The 23593-nt window shown below is 32.3% G+C and overlaps 1 protein-coding gene across 6 annotated transcripts in view; it reads left to right on the top strand.

Annotated features, from left to right (window-relative positions):
- LOC111638452 (C2 domain-containing protein 5-like) overlaps window positions 1–21886 on the top strand; it is a 112125-nt gene extending 90239 nt beyond the window's left edge. For all 6 annotated transcript variants that reach the window (XM_023384172.1, XM_023384169.1, XM_023384173.1 and 3 more), the window contains 3 exons: window positions 5041–5149; window positions 11853–11967; window positions 21612–21886. In XM_023384172.1, the coding sequence (XP_023239940.1) occupies window positions 5041–5149; window positions 11853–11967; window positions 21612–21861 (474 nt within the window). In that variant the 3' untranslated portion in view covers window positions 21862–21886. The remainder of the gene's footprint in view (window positions 1–5040; window positions 5150–11852; window positions 11968–21611) is intronic.
- Window positions 21887–23593: the final 1707 nt, after the last annotated feature.

The raw sequence follows: 23593 nt of genomic DNA, 5'->3' as shown, positions 1-23593 counted from the left end.
AGCAAAATTTAAATTTTCATTCCTCATCTAATGAGGAATTATAATGTGCCATTTACCAGAATCGAATTACAAACAGTGATTTCTTGCTCAGGGAATACTGCTGTAGGACCGGATAAAATCCACTACAGCATGGTTAAAAATCTGTCGAACAATTCCTATTGTAATCTCCTGAATCTGATTAACAGAGTAGGGACAGAACATACTTTTCCTGACTCGTGGAGACTATCAATTGTTATCCCCATTCCAAAACATAGTAAAGACTGCAAGAATTTCTCTAATTACAGACTAATCTCTCTTACAAGTTGCCTGTGTAAACTCTTCGAGAGAATGGTAAACAGACGTCTGATATATCTCTTAGAGAAAAAGGAATACTTTTCACCATACCAGAGTGGTTTTCATAGTAACAGAAGTACCATGGACAACTTAGTAAACCTTGAAACTTCTATATGTGAAGCGTTTGTTAGATGACAGCACTTAGTGTCTGTGTTTTTCGATATAGAGAAGGCCTATGATCGCTGTTGGCGATACGGGATACTCCATGATCTGCACTAATTCGGATTGTGGGGTAATTTGCCAATTTTTATAAAAAACTTTTTACAGAATCGAAGATTTCAAGTCAGGATGGGCAACACTTTATCTAGGCTCTTCACACAAGAAGAAGGTGTTCCTCAAGGTTGTATTTTGAGTGTGACTCTGTACCTAATTAAAATTAACAGCATAGCTAAGTGTCTTCCTCCCAGTGTAAAACACTCTTTGTACATGGATGACTTTCAGATCTCCTGCCAGTCTAGTAACATGAGTTTCATTGAGAGACAACTGCAAACCTCCCTAAATCGCATAGACAATTGGTCCAAGACCAATTGTTTTACTTTTAACACAGAGAAGACCTTGTGCATCCACTTTTGCCAAAGGCATGGTTTGCACCTGGATCAGGAAATTTACCTAAATGGGGATAAAATCCCAATGGTCAAGGAGGCTAAGTTTTTAGGTGTTATATTTGACCAAAAACTGACTTTCTTACAACATTTGTGCAACTTGAAGAGTAGATGTTCAAAATCTTTGAACCTTTTAAAAAGGTACTGTGCTGCTTATCCTGGGGAGCAGACAAATGTTCTATGCTCAGGATTTATAGGGCCCTTTGTCTGCTCTAAGTTGGATTACGGATGTGTTGTGTATGGCTCTGCGTGAGAATCTACTCTTTGGATGCTGGATCCAATCTATCATCAAGCATTGCGTTTGTGCACTGGTGCTTTTCGAACCTCTCCTGTGCAAAGCCTGTACGTGGATGCTTATGAGCCTCCACTATCCCTCAGGAGGGAACAGTTGTTTCTGTTTTATTATACAGGTATACCTCGACTTACGTCGTTTCGAGTTACGTCGTTCCCGATTATACGTCGTTTATCAAAAAAGTATATAGAAAAATAAAAATCAAGTTTAAGTCATTTTATTCGACTTTGTCTGTCCGCCACAAATATTGAAGTCGTAATATCACTAGAAAAGCGTTTAAAGCACATAAAATCATATTAAAATATATACATTTACAAGTATATACTGTATTTACAGTACATGCATTCGTAAATTTAGATTACTTTTTTCTGTACTATATCAAAAACTAAAATTTGTTTGTAAGCTTAAAATAGATCCTTATTAACCATACATTATTAAAAATGCATTAATAAATAAAATACAGAACCGGAATTGGCAATTTATGGTTTAGCCTAGTGACAAGTAGATTTGGAGACAAGTAAATTCGACTTGCGTCATTTTTCGACTTAAGTCGTTCTTCTGGAACCAATTACCGACGTAAGGCGAGGTATACCTGTATTAAGAAGAAATCCGAGATTAAATCTTCAGTTGATTATACAATATCAGATACTCAGCTGGTAAGATTATTTGCAGCTCGCCCTAGAATGGATAATTGACCTGGACACAAGCACAATTGATTGACCTGGACACAAGCAACATTTCACAGGCCATGGTTGATAGTATATCACCTTGGTCAACTCCTGTGATAAATGTCGATTTTAGCTTAAAGCAATTTCCTAAGGAATCCACCCCAGACTACATGTATAGACAGCACTTTGCAGAAATTCAACATCGTAACAGGAATTTAATTTCTTTATACACTGATGGATCTAAATCAGATGATTACGTTGGCTCAGTCTTTGGCTGCCAGGATGGAATTGTGGCATAACAAATTGCACCGAATTCATCTATCTTTACTGCAGAGCTGCAGGCTATTTACCTAGCCTTAAAGTATGTAATTAGAAATCATTGTTGCTGTGTGATTTACACTGACTTAGTTAGTGCACTTCAGGCTTTGATCTCGTCTGAACCTAGTTCTCACTCTATAGTGATTAAAATCCATAAATTGCTGTGCCATCTTTGTGCGAGTAATTTCTTTGTAAAATTTTTTTGGGTCCCAGACCACGTTAGTATAAGAGGGAATGAACAAGCTGATGCAGCTGCAAGGGCAGCTAGTCCTTCACAGCATACAATGCATATTGAAGGAGGTGATTTGAAGCTAGTTGTTAAAAAATGACTAGCAGAGAGATAGCAAAATGTCTGGAACACACAAATCCACAATAAACTACACGAGATCAAACCTGTGATAGAAAATTGGACACATAATAAACAGTATGATAGGAGATCTGATGTTATTCTTACTCGTTTGAGAATTAGACATACTCGACTGACTCATCAATACCTTCTGAAGGGTGAGGACCAGCCTGTATGTGAGTATTGCAACTGCTTTCTAAGTGTAAAACACATACTCTATGAATGCTTTGCCTTTGAGACGAGGCATAGACAGTATTTTGGAAATTCAAGTCTGATAGTGGCAAGGCAAAAGGCCAAATCTTGAAAATATACTGGACTTTTAAAAAGTCATTAATATGTATAAAGAGATTTGATTATTTATTTATTTATTTTACAGTTTTACCTACTTTGTTTTGCTTATTTATATTGTTGTTTATTTATTTATTTAATTTTGTCATATGTTTATTGTTTGTCAGGTTTAAACATTTTCTACCATTTGCCTTGATGCAGCTTAGCTTATATGGCTCTTGTGCCAAAAAACCAAAACCAAACCAAACTGTGCAGATGTATTGCCAATTACACTACCTGGAACTCCAGTCCGATCTCTTCTTCCAGTATATATAAGCTTACGTACGACCATCCAGGTAGCATAATTGGCAATGCATCTGCATGGTGAGCAGGAGTTGCGGGTTAGAGTCCCGCTCCAGGCCGATTTTTTTTTCTTTCAGATAGTTCTAAATTATTTAAAATTATTTAATTAAAATTATAATTATTAAATTTAGCAAGATATGGCACCTAACGCCTAATCAAATTGAAGATTTGAAATCTAGAACCAAATTGTCTTATAAATTATTATTATTATAGCCATTTCTAGCCCGATAATATTCGGCATTAGTTGGTGGATAACTAATATTTACAAAACTTCCTGAATTGGTTTAATATATAGTAGCCAGCAACATTTCCACCTAATTAGAAGAAGTGTGATTCTGTTTTGAGACTTTGAACCTATGCATTGATTTCTTCTCTTTTGCAATGTATGTACAGTACATATTGACATTTTTTTTCAGTACAGGCTGGTTTCATCAACATTGAATACTTTTTCTAGACGGTAGACTTTATTCTCAATAATTGTGGGCAATTCTGAAGGAAATTCTGCTGCTGCTGCCACCGCCACAGTCATGTTTTCACTTGCAGCCTCCCAGCTCATTTACATTTTGCAGATTTGAATGTGCTTTAACACTATAAAACCACCATGATTAGCCATAAAGGTATCTTCTATAAAACACTCGCCTTGCTTTTTTCAGAATCTTCAGATTTATGGCCTTTTACTGAATTAAATTTTGGATTATAGGCATGTGCTGTTGATGCTGATCTTCCATCCAAACTCAATAATTTTTCCATATTTTCCATCACTGCACTTTTCTTACTAATTATCATCAAATACATTGGTGTAGAATTTTGAACACGTTCCAAAATGCATTCCTTGTTTTTTAAAATTACTGCATTGGTCAAACAATTCATCCCAAATGTACTTGCTGTATTTACAGTTTTTTCACCTAATGCACTTTGTTTTATAGTATCCACTTTAGTTTTCATGATACAGTAATAGTAATGCTTTTTTGCATTTATTGCCACTGCTAGATTCATTATGTTTTGGAAACATTTTAAAGCACTGATCTTAAAAGTTTATAAAAATTGTAAACAATACTGAAAAATGCTATTACAACAATGTTACCAACTTCAGTATTACCTCATGAGTGGAAATGGAATCTCAGAATTCGTGCAAAAATGAAAAATGACAATATGAAATAGAAATAAGCACATATTGATTATTTTTAAAAAATTTATTATTTATTACTAGCCAAGGATTGACTTCAAAACCACAAGTGGCAAAAGAGCTTCAGAATCCACACTGAATTTAAATTTTAGACATATGGTCAAACTATTTGTAAGTCTGAAAGTTCATAAATAGGGAGTCCTTGTGATTACAGTAGAGTCCCAAAAACTCGGCCTAATGTGGACCGAAGGGTGGCCGAGTTTGTGAAAATGCCGGGTTATCGGGAATGGGGTTAAAAAAGAATAAGTACGAGTGTTTCCTCAGAAAATACTGTACTGTACTTGTATATATTGTTTGCTTGAGAATACAACAGAGAATAAACTGCCCAAATACCCTTAAACAAAGGAAAAGTATGTACTTTATGAAGGCCTAGAGCCTTTACTACATGAAATGAAAAGTAATGAATGCACAGTGTACAGTAATTTACCCGATAAGACAGATCTCAGAAAAATACCTTGAGGCATAAAGCTGTCTATAATGAAAATTAATTAACTAAGGATTTTTTTTTGCCCTGCCAGGGTGTGGTTGAGTTATCCGGACTGCCGGGTTATCGAGTGCCGAGTTTTCGGGACTCTACTGTACTATGTAATAAAATAAGTAAAAACTTTTTCAAATAAATATATTATAAATGATTATTTTTTAATAATTTTAAATAAGTTTTTTAGGAATATCCTTTCATCACAATGAAACAATTTCCAATAGGATTTGTTCAGTACATAGGTGGTGTGGTATCTGCTCGATCAGTTAAACTTCTTGGACAGATCAATAATCCAGGTAATTTAAGAAATGCTTAAGATTTTGTCAACTAATATAATTGATGCCTTTTATTTTATAATTTTCAAATTTATGTGAGCATTCTACTTTGTAACACATTGATTCTTAGATTGTGGGAGTACAGTAAACAAATTGTTTCTTTTTCACTAACTTCCTTTTTTTTTATAATGCTTTCATTTTCTTCTCTTTACTCTAATAGTCATGCAGATGTGTTATTGAGCTTCACAGTTATTTTTTAAATTAAAATGTTCTGTTCCAGATTTCATCTTAGTGTTTTAATTCTATATTCTTATAATCAAACCTGACAATGTTTGTTGTATGTGGATGAAAATGTTTAAAGAAAGGATTTTTGATTTTGCTTGTTTTTTGGTGTGTTGCATAACTCTGCTTATAGTTCTGACCGGTATTGCTCCTGACTTTTCTTGTATAGTCAATAAAACTTGCATAGTACTTTTTATTCAGGAAGCCGCAATCCAATGTGAGGGATTTTTCTTAGTTAGAGATATCCCTTTTGGCACTTTTTGAGTTTCTTCAGTCTAACATTTTAAGAAGTTTCCATTTGACATCACATTCAGTTTAATATTTTATAACATTCAAATTCTTATCATACCTTAAGATTCCAAATTCTGAACAATCCTGGACTTGTAAATTAAACAAATACTTCAAAACCTGTATTTGACACCAGTAAAGAGCTTTAATTAAATATGTTAAACTGATGATATATTAAGCTTTTGGAGTATTTGGTTACCTTATGGTTAACATAAGCAAAAGTTTTCTTTTTTGAAATCAGTAAATGAATTTTTCTAATTGATTAACACCTAAAATATATTTTTTTGCTGGGTTTTTGGATTTTTTTACTTGTGTTATATACCCCAAAATAACTGGATAAATAAATAAAACTATATTACAAATCCAAACTCTAGCAAATAATATATAGTTCTTAATGAAAACAGACTTTTTCAGTGGGCTTTAGCTACATCAAGTTATGGCTGCCTTTTGAATGTAGAACAATGTTAAAGATGGAATGCTATCTTAATTTAAAACTTGGAGTGCCATGTGCACTGGAACCATTTACATGTTGTGTTCTGATTTGTCAATTATGCCTATTGTGTGTCTGGCCTTGGGAGATGGTATTCTGGATGACATTATTTCAGAACTGTCAACTATAAAGTCAACTCCCAGGCACAGGCCTGGAGAGCATTATTTGAGATTCAGAATTTTTCTGCCATTAGTGGGAAAATGGTTGTTGCAAAGTGTTTACAAGAACTTCAAGGAAGAGCATGAAAAAGTTGGCCAAAGTGGTTTGCATTAGCCTGAATGAGAAACTGATGTAAATTTGGCTTCTGTTTCCAAACAATGAAAACATTATTGACATACCTGGTTTATTACAGGCTTTTTTTTGTCTAAAGAAGGAAGGATGTTGTGTTCAAGCTGTTGTATAAATTTCAGGCACTTTTTCTGAGTTGGTTATATGACAGAACACGTATATCAACTATAAGGCAAGGACTCCATATCACTAGCTTGGAAATTTCTGTTTGATAGCTCATAAAGAAATTTACATCACTTTTCATTTTTGTATCATTTATTTTTCTATTACATAATCGATGGCATGCATATATTCCAATTATATCTGTATTCCATCAACTTTAAATTATTTGTTGACAAGAAATAAAATCATACTGCCCGATGTTCTTACCAGCATAGAGGTATGAAGGAGTACACGTCAAGAGTCGATATTTGACACAGAGTATTAGGTGCGCAAATCATTCGCGCATAAAAAATCCAGACTCGTAGGTAGTCGGGACTGAGAACCGAGTCAAAATAAAATACAAAATGGCGACCCTCTTCTACAAACAGGCAAAATGGCCACTTCACCCCACTGAAGTCAGGTAGGGAAGAGTACCACCTGCAGTCATTCTAAGAAGTGAACTCTGACTTTAGGACCAAACATGTAGTTTCTTCTACGTTAAATAAAATTTGTAATCTAATTTTGTAAATTTGGTAGTGCTTCAAATATGATGTTAAAACAGTTTTATGTCTTTACCAGTGGGTTTTTTTTAACAATATCTTGTATAGTAAAATCGTAGGACCGATAAAAATTTGACGTTATATTAGGGTCGTCATTACATTCGACGATGTTATAATCGGGTTAAAGTGTATATTGTTTGCGCAAAATACAATAATAATTTCGGACGATACAATAGCCACGATCATTTTTTTCAAAACAGGAACTTTTTGTTACGCATCGACAAAAATTCGACCCGGGCCGACACGCAACAGAGAAAAATTTTGAAATTAGATAGGTTAATTTCATCAAAGATGCATCGTGAATGATCTTGTGGTTGTGGCCGGCGAAGTTTGAACAATCGTGCCCAAAAGCAGCGATATCAAAGAAGATAGGAGAATGAGAACGAGACCTGCCTTGAGCATCAAAGTGATTCCGACTTTGAGACATAGTCTTGTCCCAAATATGGTTTTGCCGTTTTACTTATTTCATTTTAGGTTCTAATTTCAAACATTTGCAACCTGAAAATGACCATTAAAAATGGTAGAAAATGTTAGTGATTGATCAAATTTCTTGATATTTGATAGATTTTTGATGTTATTGATATCAATTTATTACAAACTTCCAGTTTTTTATTGTTTCCTATTTCTTGATGTAATTGTGTTTGGTTTTTTGACATTTAAAAGATTGAAATCTGTAATAAATAGGAATTTGACTACTATTGCTAACTGCACTATTAATAACTACAGTAAGACTAACTTTACAGTGCAAGAAAAGCTTATTTTTTGAACGTTTTTGGTCTTCTTAATAGATCAAATTCCCAAGGAAAGTCCCTTAGGAATTTGATCTAATTAGCTTTACATGTTAAAAGACTCGGGCATATAACAACATAACTTGCTAGATCTGGCATTTTTTGGCCTACTTAGGTTCTTGTCAGAAAACCCCAACTTCAATCAACCATGAATTTTACATAAGTGATAATAGTAGACTTAAGGTCAGGAATAATGTAGTTGAAATAAGCAACAAACAGTGATTACTCAAACAAAACTTTGAAAGAAAAATCACTGTTTAATTCTGAAAGAGTGAAGCAATGAAGTTGCTAATCCATTTTACAATAGCAGAATGGATGATGAAATGATTAGCAATTACATGTAATAAAAGAGAGGGACTGCCATATGAAATGCCCATTCTAATGTCAAAGCATAAAATGCATGCTGTTTTTATTATTTTCAAATTTTTCAAAATTTTAATTGTGTCATGAGTAAATTAGTAACTGTGGATCTTTTTGGATACTAGTGTATTAAAATGTTTTTTGCATAGCAGCTGTGAAAAATTATAAGTAATTGAGCAAATTATAAGTAGTTTAGTACAAAAATTAAAATTATTATTAAAATATTAAAATTATTAAAATATAAAAATATTAAAATTTACTAAATTACAAGTAATTTAGTAAATTTTAATATGAATTATGATTTTCCTTAGGAGTAGCAATATTTTTAGAGGAATACTATTCACAGAAATGAAACCTGATTTTTGTATTTTTAACGATATTATTCAAAGAACTATAGTAGCAATAGGTAAGGTATTGATTAAGACATTGTGGGAATTGAGTAGATGCCATTACATGTAGATAACTTTAAAGTAGCATGACACACCTTCATATGAAACAGAAATACTGGAAAAATGAACATAAGAGAAATATTTATGATCACTTTAAGTCTAAATTCTTTATCTTTGTTTTGTTTGATTCTCACAAACTTTTGTGAGAATCAAACAAAAAGGAAAATACCCAGTGATACGATCATATTAGATTTTAGGATGTGTCAACTTTGACCTGAGAGTGTGTCAACTTTGTAACGTGTAATTTTTTTGAAGCTCTGAAACCACCTAATGTATGGTGTTACATAAACAAGAAAATGGAATTGAGGGTTGGTTGGTGCCAGGCCCAGACTTTTAAACAGGCAAAAAACACAAATGAATTTGTTCAATGAAAAAATTGGTTAAAATATGAAAATCCCAAAATAAATACTTGACTGTGTGTCAAAGATAAGAATTAAATTTATTATTCTATGATCTACAATGTACAATAATTAATAGTAATAAATATGAAATAAATTAAAAAAAACAAACTGTACAAGTTATAAAATTCAACGATACTTTATCTAATCTAAAAACAAGTCTGTACAAAAAAATTAACAACAAATATGAACAGGGAAAATTAAATTGAAAGATATTTCAAATATCTAAAAACCTTGAAATTTATAAAGCTACTAAGAAAGATTACTTCTAAAAATGCAGAAGTAATTATGGTAGTTTTTTTTAATTTTTACCCACTAGTCTCTAACAAATTCTTCCCTCAAAAAACTCAGGACTTTAAAATAAATCCCAGAGGAGAGAAAAGTTTTAAAAATAATTTCTGGAGTTTAATCAATGAAATATGAACTTTATTATGTAAATAATAATTAATCGTAACTGTCATATAATACTTCTAATTAATTATGATTTTTTCCATTCACATAACATATATATATATATGTTGTGTGTTATATATATATCATAGATACAAGATAATCTGAAAATATTAAACAAAGTAAAGAATAAAATGGAAGGTAAATATTAAGATATAATTATTGTGAAATTTTTGTATTTCTCTTCCATTTTAGAGTTTAAAATTCACTATTTCTGTAACAGAATTTTTCTGTTACAGAAATAGTGGGTCTTAAATTTGTGCTTGTGTGAATGTAAAGTAAAAATCAAACTTGCTATTCAGTTTGATTTTTACTTTAATTTGTGAAGTTTGATTTATGTGTTTTTTAGATTTAATGTATTAACTTCAGATCCTTTACTTAAATTCTTGAATAACTTCTTTAAATTTATTGTTTCACTGAAAATTTAGAATACCTCAAATGTGTTGTTTTATAATTTTAACAAATGGCAATAGAATATTTTAAAAAATTCTTAAAAATTTTGACAAAATCTTTTTAACATGAAGTTCTGAAATAAACATTATAATGAATTTTTTTTGTACTGTAAGGCTTCTTTTTATGCGGATTATTTTTATGCGATTTTGAAGTTGTGTGGTTTGTATTTTATCCAAAAATTTCTTGGACAAACATACATATATGCTTGTTTAGGAAGCCCGCGTATAGACAGTCTCCAAAAATCGTGGAACGCTCAAAGCTCACTCCATTTGTTCCACTGACATATAACGTTTACGGATGTAAAGGACAGCTAGATCTACCTTAATCGCTTTAGTTCCTAACAATTTTTTATATAAATGTAATTAAACATAAAAAATACTTAAAACTGAAAAAAAACGAAAGAAATGCATTAATTTTGAAGAAAAAGCTTCAAAGTTTAACTTCCTTTGTCTCGCCCTTCTGTGAAATTTAACACCGATGAGTCATTGTTTACACATCTGGATGACCTTCAACACAGCTGGAGTTGGATTTCCCGGGGCATTCTGATAGACGTCGCGGGAGACAAGGGTTTAAAGTAGGGTGAACACTAGCTGGCCGTATATTTTTAAATATTTTTAAAAAATTTGGAGACTTAAAAAACATTCCAAAAATTCAAAACAAAAATTCAAAAATGGCCTTAAGGACCGTGTTTTATGTAACGCTATGTAACCTACCCGTGTTAACTCGGGCGAGGAACTAAAGGTGTTTTAATTAACTCTTCACATCCAGATGTCAGTGATTTGTTTTTAGAGTGAGCTTTTGCAATTTGGGAATTTCCCTTGTATTACTTTTCAATAAAATAAACTGAATTAAGATTGAATACAAGTTTATTTTAAGCTTTTATATGAATTTGTTTCAGACATTTGAAGTAATTTATTAAGCAGCCTATTTCTTTTAATTTCTGCAAAATTTTTTTATGCGGTTTTAAGTTAATTCTAACTCGTTGTTTTGGTTTTATGCGATTTTAGAAAATTACAGAACGTATCCCTACTTTTTCAAGGAAAGTAAAGTTTTTTTTTATGCGAATTTTTTATATGCGCTTTTCTGTAGAACGTATCCACTGCATAAAATGAGACCTTACAGTATTTAGATAAATAATAAACACTTAATTTATTTTGCAAGTGGCAAAAGTATTTTGTCTAGTCTTTTGTTTATATTTGTGACAATTCATAAATCTGTATTATTTATTAAATTACTAGCAGATGAGCATTTGCTCAGGCAAAAAGTAATGATAGCAAAGATTAAAATTATTAGATTATAGCCAATCTTATCCATTTTCACTGGGTGCAAGAATTAGATTCACTTCTTCTGAGACTAATTAGAGAATTTTTAGATGGGTCTAAAAATTTGTTCAATTTCCTGCAAAAAATGCAAAAAAAACTGCATTTAAAATAGTACAGTAGAATCCGACTTCAGGGTAATCCTTAACCCTCTCTCTCTTCTCCACGGGGGAATTTTGAAAAATCCCCTCTTAGTGTGCATTGTCAAGATGTACCCTAACTGTGTGTCAAATTTCAACTTTTGACTCATAACCGTTTGGGCTCTGCATATATTATCATCATCATCAACCCATCTCAATTATATTATAAGATTACAGTAAATGAAGGGATGCAATTTAAGTTTAGTCTTTTTTTATTTTTTATTTTATATGCTATTTATTAATAAGAAATTGAAAGAGTTGCAGAATTTTAGTAAGTGCATACACATTATATATTTCAAATTTGAAAGTATTTTGTAGATGAACCAGAAACTAGGGATGTTTGGTGGACTGAGTTAAGAAAAGAAATTCGATCTCACACCAGAGCATTGGCTTGCAATGTTGTTTTAGGATATGTTGAGTCTACTGACATTAAGTAAGTACAAATAACTGTCTCAAAATTAAAATGTGGCTTAAATATGAAATTCAATAAATTTTATTATTCATGTCATTCATATTTAATATAATTAATAAGTTATGGTTATTTTATATACAAAATATCTGATTCTATATCTTTTTTTGAGTGGAAATGAAGTTATATAGAGAAAATTTGGTAATTAAGCACAAATCAAAACAAATTAAGTGTAATAAACCAAATGATTGCTGTAATTAATTGGGCTATTTTTTGCTGCTATTAATAATTAGATGTTAAGTAATTTGGTATTACAGGTAGATGTGTAAGTTCGCTGACTTCTAGGGGGAATCATTAATCCTGCGTCAGGATGATCTAGGGTCGTTCGCGTGTGGGTGTAGCGGAGGAGACACGGATGACAAGAATGTCACAGAAACCTGTTTATTTTAAACATAAAATAACAAAAATGTTCTGTATACAATTGGAGGTTCGAATTGTCATTGGTGTTTCTAATGTTGCTTGAAGGAAGGTCCCGGGGCAACGGCAGGTATGGAGATTCATCAGTCGGTGTTGGCGGTCTGAGTCCATAGTCACAGGTTACCAGTTGGGCACAACAGATGGAAAACTGCTTTTTTTGCATTGACTAACCGCGCACTTTTTTGCATTGACTAACTGCATTAATTTGTATAATTAATTAATGTTTTACTAATTTAACTAATGTTTAAATCATTAATTAATTATACAAAGAGAAAAATACATTTATACTCGGGTTTGGAATATGTATTTACAGTAAGTTTTTTAAAATTATTTTTATGGCTATGTAAAAAATTTTAACTTACACAATAACTTATCTTGTTTTATTATTATTACTTTTTAGTTTTTGGTAGTAGTACTGCTGATGAGGGGCATGATAGCCCGAAACACTTGTAACATGTGTACAGAAACTATTACTACAGGTGATATAATAAAGAAATTTTGTTCTTTCCTGAACTAACTCTCATTGCTGTGTCAATCTTTAAACACCAGTATTTCAGAAACTATTACTACAGGTGATATAATAAAGAAATTTTGTTCTTTCCTGAACTAACTCTCATTGCTGTGTCAATCTTTAAACACCAGCTTATGTCCTATTAATAAATTAAGTCCAAGTAGACAATTAAAAATAATAATCATCTCCTTTAGTTGGTTTATCAGGTTAAACATGGCTTGAAATGTTCTAGATGTAGATCCGTTGGAAATACACCGCCACACTCAAAACAGTTCAGTATATACACTTTATTTACAAATTGTACAGATGCATCGTGCTTTGCACATGAACATACAAAGGGTGATGCTTTGTGTTCCTGGATGACCTTAGGGAAATAATCAAGTCTTTGTGAGATCTTGGTCAGTGGATTGGCTCTATCTCCACTGTTCGTCCAGTCTCAGCACTTACTCATACACGAGCATAATTTCATGAGGAGTGCACTCTTTCTCTTTTTATCTTCAGTGGATTTTCCAAGTACCCGAAACTTTAGTGCTACTAGTTCTGAGCCCTTTTCACCACTGTCCTTCTCCCCCTCTCTCCAACATTTTTAAGCCCATTTTTTGTCCAGGAACGTTCAATCAATCACGACTCTTCTTTGGGAGAAGATTACAACTAGGTTCACTTGACTCAGATGTGGGTGAAGCTTACTTTTACGTCTGCTGATCTCTGATGTGGGTGGTCACCCAACTGTTTACTGCCAGGTGTTTACCACCTCCTTAATTAATTAATTTATGACTGGACCACCCAAGTCAATTTAATGAGATTGAAGCTTCATTTGTTTCAAAATGTATCCTTTACAGCAGGGGTGTCCAACGTTTTTGTTTCTCTGGGCCACATTGGAAGAAGTTATGGAATTTTGGGCCAAAGTAGCTTAAGAGCAAAAAAATGTAAAATATATAGTTTTCATATTTAAATATTTAAAATTTATTAGAATTTTTTTTATTAGAAATATAGAACATGGAATTTGTTTGGCATTATTTTATACATTTTATGTATAAGCTCAAATCATAAAACAAATGTGATATTTGGCACAGTTGTTGAGAAACTAATATGTCAATATCTGGTTCGATTGAAGTGGTTGCAATTCTCAGGCAGCCCTCAAGGTGTTCATCCGATATTTTTGGTTCTAATTTTACACTTAGTATGCTTCATTTTTGAAAATAGTTATTCACATATGTAAGTGCTTCCAAACAATGATGACATGAATAATGCATGACTGTGCAGTGTGGGATATATATCTCTGGGTAGGTATGATTTATAAAAATCAAACAAAGAGACGTGACCAAATTTTTCTTTAAGTTGGATGTCAGATTGCAACTCTATGCACTCCATTTGAAAATTTGCTGGCAGCATTAATATATCAACTGTAAATGGAGTCGCAAAAATACAAAAATTCAGATTATATTTCAGGATTTTTGGAAAAATATTTTTGAATTTTTGTATAAAATTGAAAAGTAAGGCTGCAAACTTTTTCCATTTCTAGGAATACGTTTAAACAATGTGTTGAAATGCAAAAAGTTGTTCGCATTTAATTGGATCTGCCATAATTTCAGTTTATCCGAAACGTGTTTATGATTTGAAATATTGCACTGATAAGTTGGTTTTTCCCTTGAAGATGTGTGTTTAAGTCATTTAAATGACCAGTCAAATCTACCAAAAATGCTAAATCTGCAAGCCAGTTGGCATCGTCAAATTATGGCACAGATTTTGCTTTCAATATCATAAAAGATTTGATTTCATTAGTAGGTCATAAAATCTTTTTAATTAGTATTTGTCCTCGACTCAGCCACCTTACTTCTGCAAAGTATATGATATTGCCATACTCAGCATCAACATTTTTGAGAAATTCTTGGAATTGGCAATGATATAATCCCCAGGTTCTTAAAAAATTCAGTCTTGACGACGATTTGCATAACATGATCCATTTTCAAAGCTTTTCTGCAAAAATTTTCTTGGTGTAGTATGCAATGGTACTTCATCAAACAAGAATTTTCGACAGTAATTGCATCATCTTCTATTAATTTTACAAGTCCTTCTTTTTTACCTATCATATCTGGAGGCCCATTTGTAATTACACCAGATATATTGGATAGGGATAAATAAAATTGCGCGTTAATGTTTTTTTTACTGCTTCATATAAATCTCTTGAGTTTGTTGTGTCTTTTAATGGCACTAATGAGAGCATTTCTTCAGTTACACTATATTCATCAGTAATACCTCTAATAAAAATGGTGAATTGAGCCATATCAGTAGCATCAGTACTTTCATCCATGGCCAAAGAATAAAATGTAAACCCACATGCTTTACTTTTCAAATTGCTTTTGATATATTTCCTGAGAGTGTCATTTCTCCTGGCAATAGTTTGATGAGACGCTGATTTTAGAAATATCACTTTTCTTGTCTGGGCAAATTATTTCTGCAACACTTTCGATGCATTCCTTAATAAACTCGCCATCAGAAAATGGTTTTGATTTTTTGATGATTAAATTTGCGACTACGTAACTAGCCTTCACAAAGGATTCCGTCTGAGTTGTAATGTTGCTAAAAACCTTTTGTTGAGATATAAGACTTTTTTCAGTAACATTACTTGGTCTTTGTGACACATTTCTTGATATGCATCAAATTTGGAAGCATTTTTGTGCATGATGCCTTCTCAAATTATACTCTTTGAAGACAGGTATTGAAACATGACAAATTAAGCAGAGATCACCTTTCACCTCAAGAAAAAAAAATCCTGTGTCCATTTCTCATTAAATAACCTTCTTTCATTGATATACAGTAGAGCGTCATTTATCCGAATCAATTGGGGACTGGGGTTATTCGGATAACTTATTTTTCAGATAATCGATTATGTACGAAAAAATATATATTAACCTATCCCATGATGAAATTTTTCTCCGTTGTGTGTCGCTTTGTGTTGAATTTTCGTCGATGTTAAGCCAAATGTAAACTTTTTAAAATAATAATCGTGGCTATTGTATTGTTAAAAATTATTTCTTTATTTTTTACAAACAAAATAAATATATTGAAAAATATAAAAACAAAAAAAAATTATACTTTAGAAGTTAATCTAGTATCAAAAACATTTGATTCAGCATGACACACAATCCTCAGAAAAACACCACACAAAAGTGACAGTGCTGCCAGCTAAAACACACACACCAACAAAAAAATATATTGGAGTAGCCCAAGATATAGCCAAAGATTGCAGTGCCACAGCACTAGCAAAAATTTAAATTTGCTGACTGGAATTTTTTTGGATAACCAACTTTTGGATAAACGACGCTCTACTGTATTTCCTTTTCTTAGAAACTGTTTTTTGTTGAGTTGTAGAAGCCATGCTGAAGGGTAAATGTTCAATAATTAGTTATTTAAAACTAATGAAAATAATATGTATTTACTTACTTGTCTTAAAAAGAAACAACTATTAAATATATTTTAAAAATAATATAATTTGTTGTTTCACAAATAAAAACAAGAGATGATACTCAATATATATATTTCGGGCTTCTAACCAATCTTCAGGAGTTTACAGAGTATATTATATTATTTTTGAGTGGAAAGGAAAAAAGAAGGAATCAGCATTGCCAGATGTTTTTAGTGTTTGTAGCCAAAAATTTTTTAAAAAGTAACCATTTTAATAGTATCTGTATAAAGTTTTACGGCTTTGTGAAACTTCTTTTTTGAGGTTTATGCCATTGAAATAAATAAAGAAAAACATAAATAAATTTGTCAGTTTTCTTTACATGTTTATTGGGCTGCAGGTTGGACACCCCTGCTTTAATGTATATGCATGTAAAGTTCTAAGATCAGCCATCTTTGAATGGGATTGAATTGACAGACAACAATGATCTGGGTTCCAATTTTGTTACACTAGGTAACAAGTTAAGATCAATTAGAAAACAGATGAGTAGTGGACGAATTGGAATGATCATTCTGGGACCCAAAAAAGTTTATAAAAATGATTAATTTAAGGGAGCAGAGAGCTTTTCCACTGGATTTTCATACTGTGTTGCATCCTCCATAGTGAAAATATTTGCTGTTTCTTTAACTTGGAAACAACGCATATCCATTGTCATGGACTATCTCATGACAATGCCCCAGAGCCGACCAACTGTCCAATAAACCCACCGTCCAACTGCCCAGCCACCCCACCTTCATCCAGACATTTACATCAACCCATTCTCCAACAGAAGATACTGTCTTTGTAAGCATAATTTATACAATAAATCAGAAAAATTGTTTTTTAACTGGAGAGAGTTGTTTCTGTCATCAACACTTCCACACACGTTTTGGCACTGCTTGGATACCTTGCCATTATGCACGGTTTGGCAACTCTCACACAGGTATGACCATAAACTAGTTTTCTGTTGTAAATTTTGTCAGAAAATGTCAGATTTTCTTTATCAGAGTGCATGGCTAGATGGACTGTCCCATGGTTTGTTATGTTTCTAAAGTTGAATGAGTTAAACAAATTACTAATGAGTGGGCCATAAAGTACTAATTCAACTTAATGAGTATGCTCTGTTCTGATGATGATTCAGATGAAACACTAATGAAATTCATAAAGGAATGAGTTGATTTACATCATGAAGAAAATGGTGTCTGGAGATATTGATGATTCTAAATTCACTCAAATGTATAAGTTGTGGATTAAAAATGAATTATGTAATCAATTCAAACTTTTAAAAAACGTTTGATTTTTACTAGTCATTTGTGATATCGATGGTACCTGAGGATGTCTATTTCACATAGACAAAAACGTTTGTAAATTTTACTTTTTTCTTGTCATCAACTGGTGATGGTTTGATGAGTGGTATATTCTATAAATTATGCAAAGTTTTAAAATCAATCAAATATTTTTTGTATGTAATGTGAAACTTAGATCCTAAAGCTGTTGTAAAGTCATAAAGGCCACCAATTGTGGACCTGATATAGAAAAAGTTATATTAAATAAACGTCAGCAAATTTACCATTAAATGGAATATTTGGTTGTTATAAGAGCCGCTGCAAACTACAGGATGCGGGAGCTAGTGTACGCTCGGTTGCGCTCCCAAGCCCCGCCTTTTTCCCATAAGGCTATGAGCCATTTTTGCTAGATAAGCTACGTGGGCAAGAAGCAGCCACAAACTACACATCATTTGCTCACGTAATGTTATCCACATGACCTGGATTTCACAGATGTGGATTGGCTATAGAACAAGATTTTATTATAACCTACACTTGTAATCAGTCAGTTTTCATTCCGAACTTTGAAACAGCATGGAAAAAACATTTTTACTAGTTAAGCCTAAGTAGGCTTAACTAGCCAAAAGCTATTTATATATTACTATTTACATACAGCGTTTATACTATTTTCTTTTCAATACTGAATGTATTAATCATAGAATTTTATCAATGTACATAATTACATTATTTCTTTTTCGACATGTGACATGTTCATGTAGTCATCCGTCTTCCCCACTCTCTCCTGCTAGTGTAACTGCTCTAGCTGTTGAATTCTGTGAACAACGAGCGTACTCTTGTATTGCTGCACTAGCAAAGGAAAAACCACGCGGGCAAGAAGAAAAGGGCGGAGCCTTTGATGTCATCAGTTGTGCTAGCGCAAGTTTCTATCATTTTGCTCTCGCAAAGCATTAGTTTGCGGCAGCTCTAATAATCACATTATTATTTTCTTTACATTTACACAGAATTTATTGATATTTTTCTGATATAGGTTAAAAAGTTACGTAAAATAAAATTTATAAGCAATGTTTGTTAATTTAAAAAATTTTTCAAATTGAATGTTTGATTCATGATTTGGAGTTATTAAATTTTGAATTCAATTTTGACCCATCTTTGGAAAAAGTTCACTGTTGTTGTGCTGTCTTATCATCGAGTTAATGTTAAGCTATTGCAAAAATTAGCTTTTCCTTTTTCAATCTGAGTGCTAAAATTATTGTATTATACAGTCGACCCCCCTATAACGTACGTTCCTATAACGACAATTCCTATAACGTAGCGAAAAAATTGTAGAAACTTTGAATTGTAATTTGAATTGAATTGAAAAATTGTAGAAGATTGATAGAGTCTGGACCAATAGTGGATGAGCAGCCGAACTACTTACCTCCGACCCTGCGCCACGCTACGGAGCGGCTAAATTGAGTTTGCTATCGTCTGTTTAGTATTATATATAAATTATATATAAATTAGGTACTGTACATATAATTATATATTAATTATATATAAATTAGGTACTGTATATATAATTATATATTAACTTAATTTATTGTAACTTTATTATAATTATATATATGCTTTCTGCCGCCTGGCAACACGCTACGGAGATTTTAGGCTAGTAAGTTGAGTTTATTATCGTCTGTACAGTATGTAAATTAGGTACCGTAAGTCTAATACAGCACTAATTTTATACATTTCTTGTGAAAGAAACACTTCTTATTCAACGGCCATAAAAATTATTTATATTAATGATGTCTCCAAAGGTCAAGTTATTTTTCTGCCAAAAATTCGTTATCAGAAATTGCGGCCGTCGTTTCGTGTGCTGTTCCGCGATGAAAACCAGCTTTAAGCAACGGCGTAGTCGAACGGTACACACTCGGTAAGTAAATCCTATAATTTTTTGTTTATAGCATAGTTTATACAGATTATTCCCAAAAAATTATACGTATTTTGGAAATGTTGAGTGGAATTAGTCTAGAATCGGTTAATTTTATAGAAGAAAACCTTTCAAACAGCCTTAGTCCGTAAAGTTCCCACCTATTGGGCTGCGATTGGCTCATGTATTTAATCGTTCCTACAATGTAATTTTCGGTTAGCGTGGAACGTATCTAAGCGTTATAGGGGGGTCTACTGTATATGCATGTTTCTATATTAGAAAATCCATATAATAACTGATTAAAGATACACAGAGTGGAGAGAAAGTAATTAGACATTAAGAAATTGCTATAATTTCTATATTTCTAAAGTAAAGTTGTTGATAATTATTTGACATGTATCTTATTAAATCGATATATCAGATATTATTATTATATGGGTCTATATGAATAATGGTATATGCATATCTTAAAATTCAGTGTAGGCACTGAAGCTTACATCATCCACCAATGACATATTTCCTCAGATTGTGATATGGATGGACTGCCATTTCTTTATGCATTTGCAATCAAATTTGTGGTCATTAGCTTTGAATGACAATATTTAATTGTTTCCAGATGGATTGTGTTACAATGTCCCTTCATCATATGCCATCATCTTTACATGACAACTGCCGATTTCTGCACCTTATAGTGTATGGCAATCTGCACTTGCTCCTGAACAGACTAGCAATTGGTCATCTTTTATGTCACTGTACATGTGTCCTTTTTTGATCATTTTCCATACCATTGACACAAAAATTATGAAATTTCATTGATTGTTGTTGGATATGTTATTGATGCTTATAATGCTTAACTTATTTCCATTTTCTTCATTTTGTCAGAAGAGCATCTTTCTGATTTTTCTCTGTGACAAAAAGAACAGTTAACATCAGTTTACATATGATAAAACAACTAGTTTTTTTTAATAGTGTGCTTTTATTAATTTAATTTGCGTTAGTGAAACGTATATACACATACACAGTAGTTTGAGGTCTTGATGTCTTTCTAGCTGCTTTTCTCTGAAATTTCAATTATTCAAGAGTTTGTGGAAGCTTAATTTAGCACAACATAATTAACCTTGCTAAAATTTTTTCCTTTAAATATTTTAAAAAATATCCAATATGTTCAACCATAGAAATACATAATTTGTATGGTATCTCTATCAGCATTTTGGTAGCTAGTCAGAAAAACTTTGTGACAGACAAATTTGAAAGCTAATGTTTTGCCTGGATAATATAGATTACTTTGAGTGGGCTGATAAGAAAATCAGTGAAATGTTCTTTTCAAAGTATGTTTGTGGAGTCGGATCATGGGATACCTTTGAATAAAATGGAATGACAAACTTGATGATAATTCAAGGAAAAATAACATTTAAACTATCAGGTAGTCCTCAATTGAGAGTTTTTAGAGAGAAAATGATAAGAACTTTATTTTTCAGCAGAACAATGCAAGATTTCGTGTGTGTAAGTCCACTAAAGAGTTCTTAGGTGAACTCTTTAGTGGTCTTAGAAGAGAACATATGTGTGATTCTGTTAGACATCTGGCCCATCTGTTATTAAAATCTCGACAGATTGGCTCAATTAGGTTATTAGAGCAATGTTTTATATGCCTTTTGGCTAATATACAGTTGTCCCTTGATAATCCGACAGGTATGGGACCAAAGGTGTGTCAGATTACCAAAAGTGTCCGGATTACCGAAAATAATTACATATTTCACATTGTTTTGCTAGCAGTAACTTACAATATTCTCTACTCCAACTGTTCAAACAGAACTGGCTTATTTTTGATGAAATGTGTGTCATCGTGTAAAAATTGGATGGGGAGATTCACATCGCGACATGCTTCTGTGCAAGCAGACACGTAATGGGGACGGGTACCTTGACGGGAGGTGCGTCGGACTACTGAGCATGTCGGATTAAAAAACGTCGGACTATAGAGGGACAACTGTATTAAAATTGAGAAAGTGATAAATATTGAAATTTCTAAATATTCATTTTATATTTTAGTGAAGATGTTTGCATCCTCTCGGCCAGTGGTACTGCTGCAGTTCTCAGTGCTTCAAACGATCAAGATGGATTAAACTTCCCGGTAAACGCGGCCATAAACGTGGGAATTATACCGACACGGCCGAATGTAATTATTCCGACCGCAGACAGAAAAGAAGAAAAAGAATTGCCACGTGATAAAGAAAAACCATTAAGAGTAGATATTAATTTGGCAAATCAAATGAAGCATATTCATATGACTGAATGGTGATTAAAATGTTTTCTATTATATTACTAAAGTCTATGAAGTTTTTAAACAATTTTACTATGAGTAAAAACTTAAATTATTTTTAACAAGATCAGTTTATTTTTGATGCATTTGTAACTGTTTTTAGAAACTTTAGTTTACACTTATTTAAATGTTTAGTATACAATTTCTGTCTAATAATAATGTAATTATATTTCTAGTTACTAGTAATAAATTTCTTAAGCTTATTTTTAATATAAATTTAAAGTAAGTTATAATTAATATTAATTAAAAACTTTAACACATGGATGATTTGTAAAACTTGCAACCTGATAATGAAATATTTTTTGTTTTTATACTTGTATTTTTCAATATAAACACCTGAATCTCAATGCACTTCACAATGAGGCTTAAGTGCCTTTATTCCATCATGCAAGCCCAGTTCTTCAAGATTATCAAAATAATCATTTACTGCCACTTTCAACTTATCTCCTGATGAAAATCTCTTATTAAGAATTTTTTTAAGTTTATAGTATAGATGAAAGTCAGATGCAGTCAAATCAGGTAAGTAAGGTGAATGGAGTAACAAACTGTACAGTACTTTAGTTCTATGAATTTTGTCATAGAAAACACTTGTATGGGCATATGCATTATCTTGATGAGAAATGATTGTTTTCTTTGAAAAACCATAGTTTTTCTTTTGTTTAATCGAAAAGGTTAGCATAATATCCTGTTGTTCCTATTTTGCCATTTGGAAGATAACCATGAAAATTTTCCGTAACAGTCTAAGCTAAAACTTCACCAGTATGTGTGTTCGTTCTCAAAATCCATTTTATAGATTTTGATTGAACTTTGCCATTATCCATTAATTGTGATACGGAATCCAAAAATGCAATAAAAAAATAAAATAGGGATCCATGACTTTGTTTTTGAGATATAAGATCGTTTCACAAGCTCTCGCAGCAAAGTGACATTGCCTGAATTGTGCAATGTTTTATGCTAGCACATCTTGTATGGGTTTATACAATTGAGTTCGTTCTCAAAATTTAATGAATCAATTTTGATAATACTCTGCCATTTTCCATTAATTGAGATGAGGAATCCAGAAATTAATGTGGTGCTATTTAAAATTCTGGTAGTGCTATCTGTTATGATATTTCATTAAAGAAACTGTTTACATTTTTAATTATTATAAAATGGCAAAAAACTTAATTTTGAGAGTAGGGATGGGTTTTATAAAAAATTGTAATTGCTAATAACCAGGAAATCATCATTAACTTCAACTCTAATGGAGATATGATGCACGGCCCCCTTTATCTTCTCACCCGTCGACCTTTAATCACAAAAATTTAATAGCATGAATCTTTCTAATACACAAATCTTCCTGCAAAATTTTAGAAATTTTTGAAAGCACAGAAGTTATTAAGCTTTAAAGAGGGTGAACAAATTCATGTCCCCTCCACACACATTAACATCCACACATACAGAAAAAGAAAAACTGAATGTTTTTGCATTTATTGACATTTCAATGTCTCCAAGTCCAAAAATGTAAAAAACTTGGGAAGGGTCATTTTTTGACTAATTGCCATACTTTCCCTCTGTCAGGGATGCACAACCTTTTCTGAAGAAGGGCCAAATTAGGATTAAGTTTACTGACTGGGGGCCGGACCTCCAAGTGATTAATGTGATGGCTGAGATTGGATGCTGGCGGCAATCTTCTTGATGTCTAGTGTAATGGCAGATGTTGAAACAACCA

The sequence above is a fragment of the Centruroides sculpturatus genome, unplaced genomic scaffold, assembly GCF_000671375.1.
Source record: "Centruroides sculpturatus isolate CEXI.00-Female unplaced genomic scaffold, Cexi_2.0 scaffold1252, whole genome shotgun sequence".
In the NCBI taxonomy this organism is placed as follows: Eukaryota; Metazoa; Arthropoda; class Arachnida; order Scorpiones; family Buthidae; genus Centruroides; species Centruroides sculpturatus.
The sequence above is the reverse complement of the archived record's forward strand: the minus strand, read 5'-3'. Positions and strand labels throughout refer to the sequence as shown.